We start from the raw sequence: 8,064 nt of genomic DNA, 5'->3' as shown, positions 1-8,064 counted from the left end.
CACTCTTGTGCACATACCTGAACAGGGATACACATATAAAAATAAATTTTAAACGAAGCCGGTGGTGGTGGTGGTGGTGCCCACCTTTAATCCCAGCACTCGGGAGGCAGGGGCAGGCAGATCTACATGAGTTCAAAGACCAGCCTGGTCTATAAGAGCCAGTTCCAGGACAGGCTCCAAAGCCACAGAGAAACCCTGTCTCAAAAGCCCGCCCTCCCAAAAAAAAAACTTTATAAGCATAGATTATCCCAATTAGTTGTATGTGATGTAAACCATTCTATTTTGCAGATGAGGAAGTTGAGGTCTCAATGTACTATTCCACTTGATGGTAGAGAGAACTTACATTGTGGCAACAACAAGCAAAGCTAAAACAAATCTAAGTTGCTTCTGTCAGGGTTTTCATCCCAGAGATTAGAAGAATAACACTGTGCTTTTAGCAAAAATGATCTTAGTGTTTTGGCAGAGTACTGTAGACAACTGTTCACACATGTATCATGTAGAGAAATAGTGGGAAATGGTGTATTGTCTAGCTTTGTGGCCTCCAAAATTAGTGATTTTTTAAAACAAACTAAGACCAAGTAAAGCTAGAGGGTTGACTTAGTTTATTATTTGTGTATCCAATGTCAAAACCTAACTAATAATCTGGGTGTAATGGCGTATACCTAAAATCCTAGGACTTTGGAGGTAGAGGCAGAAGGAACAGGAATTCAAGGACATCTTTGCCTATATAGTGCGTTCAATGTAAACCTGGATTACATGATACCCTATGATGCTCATCAAAAAACTCAAAACTAGAGGTTTAGAGTACTTGTTCTTGCAGAGGGCCTGGGTTTGGTTTCCAGAACCCACAGGTAGCTCATAACCATTAGTAACTACTTCTAGGAAATCTGACACCCCCTTCTGACCTCCAAGGATTCCAGATACACATGTGGTACATGTACATACATGTAGGCAAAAGTTACGCACATTTTAAAATTGGCTTAAAATTTTTTATTTGAAAAATTAGACATGTAGAAAAATGCTCATGACAAGTTATAAACAAACAAATCAATATAAACAAGTTTGCTACAAAATCAGCCCGCCATCAGATTCATACCAAGTTTATCAAAGGTGAATCTAAGGAGAAATGAATTCACCAGAAACCTCAGCTGTAGGCTTTTATTTTAAAGGGTCTTCCAGAATTTACAAGTGACTTGAAACCTGGAAATGCATTGTTGCCCACTTAACAGTCTGCTGTGTTTGTGTGCAGAATATTCATCAGAATACTGAGGATTACTGTGCAACACGAGTCATAACTAAGTCTTTTAGTTTAGGTCTGTTACTTGGGCAAGTACAGCGGTTTTTAAAGAGCCAGTCTAAACAAAGTGATGCACAGGGAGCTGGCTGGGATCTTTAGAATTCATTCCTTTTCTTTTCTTTCAAAAATACATTTTCAGCACGCAACTTTTCTGTCTCCTGTAATTTAAAAGAAAAAAAAAAGAAAATTAAGTTTCTAATTATTATAGAAATTATTTTGATATAATTAAGTATATATTCAAATTAAAACTGAGATTACAGAGTGTGACCCTGTCTCAAAAAAGCAAAATAGCAACGACAAGTTATTTAGCTTAATAAATCACTTTAAAACTGCCATAAACTTATTTAGAATAGTTTTCAGTTTACCTCAGCAAGCCTGACATTTTCCTTCTTGAGTCGCACTACATATTGAATCTTCTGATGTAGGTTTTGATGACCTACCAATTTTCCATTTTCCTCAGCAAGATATTCTAGTTGCTTTCTCAACATTTCCATTTCCTGTCAATCCAAGGTGGGAAGATCACATTATTTATCCCCTTTCAAAAGCACCAACTGAGGTGATCAATCAATCTTCTGTGGGCATTTTGCACACTGGAGAAAACTGAACCAAGGGTATGGTTTTTGTGAATACTATTTCTTGAAGTATTCTACCAAGCATGTAAGACCCAACACACCTGGAAAGTTCTCTCTTTTTCTTCATACATTTCTTCCAATTTTGACCGCAGCTGCTCTTTTTCTTGAAAAGCTTTAGACTCCAGAGTTCTGATTCGCTCAACTTCCTCGCTCATTCTGTGGCAGGCCTTCTCCTTATTCTGAAGGGCACTTTGGACTTCCTCTAGACTGGAAGAATAGCATTACTTTATGGTATATTTCAAGAAAATGTAATTATAAAACAGGAGTCAAACTAGGTTTTTCCTTCTAAGTTCAAAATTTTGATGTCAAAGTATCACTAATCTTCAAATCTCCTGAATATCTGGCAAAAGAAGATAGGCTTTCTGGGTGGTGGCGGCGGCGGCGGCACATGCCTTTAATCTGATCACTTCAAAGTCAGTGGAACTCTGAGTACAAGGCCAGCCAGGTCTACAGAGCAAGCTCCAGGACAGCCAAGGCTACACAGAGAAACCCTGTCTTGGGGTTAAAATGACAACAGGTTAGGTCTGGGGTGGACCTAGGTGGTAGAACTCTTCCCTGACAATGGTCAGGCTCTGGGCTCCACTGTCCTCAGCATGGTAAAGGGGTGGACTGAATATGTGATTGCTTTGTTAGGTCAATAATTTAATCCTGCTCTTGTGTAGCCCAGGCTGGATTCAAAAGTCACCATGTAGCTGAGGATGGCCTACCTCCCCTACCCAAGCGCTGGGATTATAAGCATATTCTACAATGACTGGCTTCAAACTTAGTGTGCAACTCTGTTTGCCAAGTAGACGTAGAAAAAAGGTCTCATTACAGTCTGTAGGCTTGAAATGTCTCCAATCTCAGAACGATGATTTCTGATTTAAAAACCTAACCTCAGACAATGAAACATTAGTTCTTTCCTCAGGGGTGTGTACTTTACCCATTTTACATAACTCAATTAAAAAGTATAGGATTTCACCCCCTTTCTACGGGAAACTTTGTGTTGGAAACACTGTTGCTACGATGCACTTGGAATGTAATACTGACTATTGGAACAAGATGATAGACAGATCCGAGCCTCCCCATAGGCCAGCTCAATCTAAGCATGTTTCCAGAGCATGCTCAGCAATACCCAAGGAAGACAATGCGGGCAAGTGCTCCTCTGCCTCTGCTTTGGTTGGATAAAAAGCTCAGATGCTGACCTGGCTGCCTTAGTCCGGTGCTGAGGCTTGAATGTGAAAAGCTCCCTAGGGCTCATGTATGTTAACACTTGGCTCCAAGCTGACTGGCACTAGTTTGGAAGGTAGTGGAGACTTCCTGGAGGAAATACATCCCTCTAGGGCCTGTGCCTTAAGGGTCTCTGCTTTGTTTGAGACAGGCCTCTCTAAGTAGCCCAGGGTAGCCTTGAACTCGAGACCCACCTGCTTCTGCCTTCAGATTGCTGGGTTAAAGGTGTGTCCTATCAAGTTTTACTGCCCAAACATGCTTCCTGTTTTCTCTGTTTCCTGACTGCAAATGCAGAATGACCACTCTTAACACTTTGCTACTCCCCACCATGATGGTCTGTTTCCCTCTGGAACTGTAAATCAAAATAAAACCCCCTTTCTTTCTTTTGTCAGCATTGTATCAAAGCAATGAGAAGGAAATGAAGACACTTGGCTTCTTGCTTATGAAACTCAGTTTTATGAGGGGAAAAGAACATTAGTTCCTTCACTTCCCAGCAGAGAATGTTGCCTGGCCTAAGCTAAGCATGGTGAGTTCCATCTTCTCTTTACTGGACACTGTTTTTCTAAGCCCCGAGGATGTCTAGTCTACCCAGGGTTACAAGATGAGACCTTGGGGAAAAAAAAGCAACAGTTGCTGCCACCACCCTATGAAGGCAGGATGTTGGAACTACAGTAGGCATATTGTAGCTGATAGTACCAAAAGCAGAATAATGGGGAAAGTCTCAGTTCCTGATGGTATTACCAAGTCCCAACCACATGAAATTAAGTAATTCTTGCCTATGTTACTGCAGTTTGATAGCTAGTTTCCTGCAGCACTTAAGAAAATGTGTGTGTGTGCCCACAGTGCATTGTGAGCTCTGCATGCTTCCAGGACTACATTTATCACTGAGGATTTGTCACCACAGTACATGCCATACAGTGACAAGATCCCAAAGGATCTATCTAAACTGGCTGCAGTTCTACACACTCATGTGGAGTGTTCACCTTCCTGTATGTCAGCTTGACCACTACTGGATGGAAGCCTGTTAAACTGTTCTCACTGCCCCTGAGAAGAAAACCACACAGCAACTCAAGAAAACGAATGACCACCATGTGCCATTTTTTGTTAAAAGTGGCTTTACATGAACATCCTATTGAGCAAATGGCATCAAGAAAACTAATTTTGGGGCATAGAGAGGTGGCTCAGCAGTGAAGAGCACTTGTTCTCTCAAAGAACTGGAGTCCAGTTCCAAGCATGCATGAAGGCAGGTCGTAACTGCCTATAACCAGCTGCAGAGGACCTGCAGGTGTCTGCATGCTTGTGTGCATACCCATACATACACACATGCATATAAAACATTTTTAAATCTTAAAAAGACTTTGATAAACAACAGTTATATTAACACATACCACAGAAGGGAAGGAGTCATCTTATGGATGTATTTTCCCCTTCAGAGGAGAATCTCACCCACAAGACAGTTCATACCCTTGTAACTCATGTTTCAGGGGACCTGATGCCCTCTTCTGGCCTCTGCAGGTACTAGGCACAAATATCATGCACACATAAATACAGGCAAAGCAAAACACCCATACATGTGAAATTAAAAACAACGACAAAAGAACTAGCCCTGGCAAGATGGCTCATCGGGTAAAACATTTGCGGCAGAAGCCTGATGATCTGGGGTGCGTACGACCCAACATGGAAGGAGAGGGCCAGCTACAGTTGTCCTCAGACCTCCACACACCTGGCATGGTGTACATGCATTCCCCACAATAAAGCATAGGAATTAAAATAAGGATTTGAACTATAAAATAGCACACTTACTCTGTTTTCATTTTCAGCATTTCTTCAATAAGTTTATTCTATAATTAAAAAAAAGATGGTTAGGTTCTTCAATACCTTTACTAAAAAGAAGAGAGAACAAGTCCATTTTCTTTTGTGCTAATAAAATCAAACCCACAATCCCATACGTATAAACAGAAGGTACTGGTTCACCAGCCCTCGTGCACTGCGCACAGAAGACCCTGCACTTGGCTCTAAGCACACAGCTGCACTGGGAATGCAGCGCCGCCTGCAGAGGCACAAGGGCAGACACAGGCTTCCTTTCATTGTTCCTGTCTATGGCCAGGGCCTCAGACCTATGGCAACCGTTCTGCGCCCATCTCCCAAGTCCCGGAAGCAGGTGTGCAGCACCAGGCCTGACTGACATACATATTACTATATTAATGCTGATAGCAAACATAATAATCAGTGGGAATACAGTAAAGACAGTAATTGCAATAGCAAAATGGTTTCTAAAATGAATCACCACAAATGTTAAGTATAAAAGCAATTCTCACATGAGAAACCTTTGTAAAAAAGCCATACTTTAGCAAGTCTTTCTTTGACAACCTCCTCTTCATGTTCATTCTTCAGTTCTTGACTGTCTGGATGACTCTGATTGCTGCATAGATGAGGGAAACACTGTCAAGTATATTCAAGGATTAATTTATTATTTGTAGCGTTGGTAAAACTATCTATGCTGATTAAGTTAGTACAGTTAATCAGTGATGGGATAAGTTAAGCAGTGTGATCCACAGATAGGATAAGCAGGGCCTTCACCAGTACTCAGGACTGAGTCTTACCACTCAGGGTGTAGAAACCTAACCAAGTCTTGGAGGAAAAGTTGGTGCAGAAATTTAGCTAAAAGTGGCAACATGAATATCAACTGCGAATAAAAGGGGGCAGAGGGTTCTTCAAGGGTAGGGTTTCCTGGATCCCCCTGGCAGTCTGCCCTCTTGGATCCTGACTCCTCCCTTTCTTGGGTGTTTAATTAGCTAACAGGTACTATAACCACTCTAGCTTCACATGTATGCAAACAGCAGGGACTACCTGAACATATAATATGGATCTCTTCACAGAAAACAAATGCTCCATCACAAATCAAGAGACTACAGTCTGGATGGCTCGTGCATCTCTGCAAGTTTGCCTGGGTTGGGAAAGCAAATGTCATTCAGTGGGCCAGCAAGACCTTACTGGAGAGCCTGCCTGAGTGCTGTAGGCTTCGCTAGGAAGCTCTGTGTGCAAGAGACCATTAAGTAACGCTCAGTGTAGGAAGGCTTCTGTTTTCCCTTCACATCTGTATCATAGTCAAAACTGGTCATGAGACTCAAATGTCAAGGTCCCCCAAGGTCGGGGAAGAATGTGTTGTTTATGCGTTGAACCAAGGTCAGGAAACCATTTTTATGTCAAGATCCAGACAATAGGGCTGGAGAGACGGCTCAGCAGTTCAAAGCACTTACTGTGCTTCAGAGGTTTGTGTCTCAACAGCTACATGGCAATTCACAACAACTTGTAACGCCAGGTTCAGGGAACCCAACACCCTTTTTTAGACCTCCCCAGGCACCAGGTACACAGTTGTTACAGATAAACACTGACATACGTACATACACAAAAGATCCAGACAGTAGGTATTTTAGAGTTTGATACATATAACCCCGCCCCAAAAAACCCCAAAAGGGAAAAAGACCGGGGGGGGGGGGCGCTGGAGAGATGGCTCAGAGTTTAAGAGCACTGGATGCTCTTCCAGAGGACCCAGGTTCAATTCCCAGCACCACATAGCAGCTCACAACTGTAACTCCCAAATCCAGGGGATCGGGTACCTTCACATCAATGCACATAAAAATGAGTTTTTTTTTTTTAAAGGAAGTGAAATAACGTACTTTAAATTGTGGTTTAATAATGACTTGGGAAAGTTCTGTGGCTTTTCAATAAGTCTGACAGGTGTGGTGTAGGGAAAAGGGACCAGTCAAAGAAACACAGCCTGAGCAGAGCCAAAGAAACACACTTTGGCCCTGCAACCACAACCAAAGAAATGTACCCTAACCCTGAAACCAGTGCCAAAGGAACACACTTTGTCCCTGGAATCAGAGTCAGTGAAAGAAATGTACCCAGGAGCCTAAAATTGGAGCCAAAAGGCTAAAAAGGACCAGAGAAAGAAACACACTTTGGCCCTGAAACCAGAGCCAAATCTGACCCTAATCCTGTGTAAAAAAGTAACCAATCCCGGAGCAGAGCTCTAGCCAATCTGAGTTCAGCACTGAAATCGGACCAATCCCTACTCTGGAAAAACTTCCCCAACCCCAAGAATCCCTATATAAACCCTGTGTATGTTCAGCTTGGTTGGTCCAGCTGCCTTCCAATAAACCCCTTTGGATGAACTTTGGGTGAAGATCTTCTTTTGCGACGGCGACAGAGCAGAGGTGACCCTGGGCAGAGCAGAGCAGAGCAGAGCGAGCAGCGCTGTAACACTTGCCCAGGAAACCTTCCTCGGCAGAGCAGAGTAGTTACACTCTGCTCTCTGTTCCCGCTCCCGGCTCTCTGCTCTCCAGGAGCAGAGCTGAACTGTAGCAACTTCGCCCAAGAAACCTCCCCAGAGGAGGAGGAGGTGACAGCAGCTCAGAGCTTTGGCCTCTGAGGATTAGTGGAGACAGAACAGCCCTTTCAGCCTGAGGTAAAGGTTAGAGCTAGTGGCTGGCTGCTTTGCTTTTCTGATCTTCAGCTTGAAGCTTTAATACAAATATCAGTCTCTGGGTTTTTATTATTGGAATTTCAGTCAAGACGGTTTCTGAAAATGTCTAGATGGTTGACAAGCTTCTAAGATTCTCCTGGAGACGCATGAACCCAATCTGGGGAGTGAAATTCAGTAAGGGGCCCCATCCCAGAGAATTCCTTCTGGTCCAATTGACCTTTTGTTGCTGTTGCTGTAGACAGTCTTATGTAGCCCAGGCTAGCCTTGAATTTGACACTTAGCAGAAGATGATCTTGAACTTCTGACCTTCTTGTCGGTACCACTTGAGTAGAGCTACAGGCAGGCATGTATGACTACACCTGTTGCTAATTTTCTTGTAGAAAGTTAACAGGCAACTTCTACACCGTACACTTAACTAGTTATTAAAAGATACACTC

At 42.8% G+C, this 8,064-nt stretch overlaps 1 protein-coding gene across 2 annotated transcripts in view; it reads right to left on the bottom strand.

Moving 5' to 3' along the window:
* Positions 1-975: 975 nt before the first annotated feature.
* The window catches only part of Kif15 (kinesin family member 15), a 55,684-nt gene continuing 48,595 nt past the window's right edge, over positions 976-8,064 (bottom strand). The window contains exons 31-35 of one of the 2 annotated variants that reach the window (XM_005082294.4): positions 5,485-5,560; positions 4,942-4,979; positions 1,971-2,136; positions 1,663-1,794; positions 976-1,455 (exon numbers count right to left, since the gene is read on the bottom strand). In XM_005082294.4, the coding sequence (XP_005082351.1) occupies positions 1,393-1,455; positions 1,663-1,794; positions 1,971-2,136; positions 4,942-4,979; positions 5,485-5,560 (475 nt within the window). In that variant the 3' untranslated portion in view covers positions 976-1,392. Of the gene's footprint in view, positions 1,456-1,662; positions 1,795-1,970; positions 2,137-4,941; positions 4,980-5,484; positions 5,581-8,064 lie in introns of those variants that run through there. The other variant, XM_040739453.1, reaches the window with a different exon arrangement.

This window comes from Mesocricetus auratus, unplaced genomic scaffold (assembly GCF_017639785.1).
Source record: "Mesocricetus auratus isolate SY011 unplaced genomic scaffold, BCM_Maur_2.0 Super-Scaffold_100691, whole genome shotgun sequence".
NCBI classification, from domain to species: Eukaryota; Metazoa; Chordata; class Mammalia; order Rodentia; family Cricetidae; genus Mesocricetus; species Mesocricetus auratus.
The sequence above is the reverse complement of the archived record's forward strand: the minus strand, read 5'-3'. Positions and strand labels throughout refer to the sequence as shown.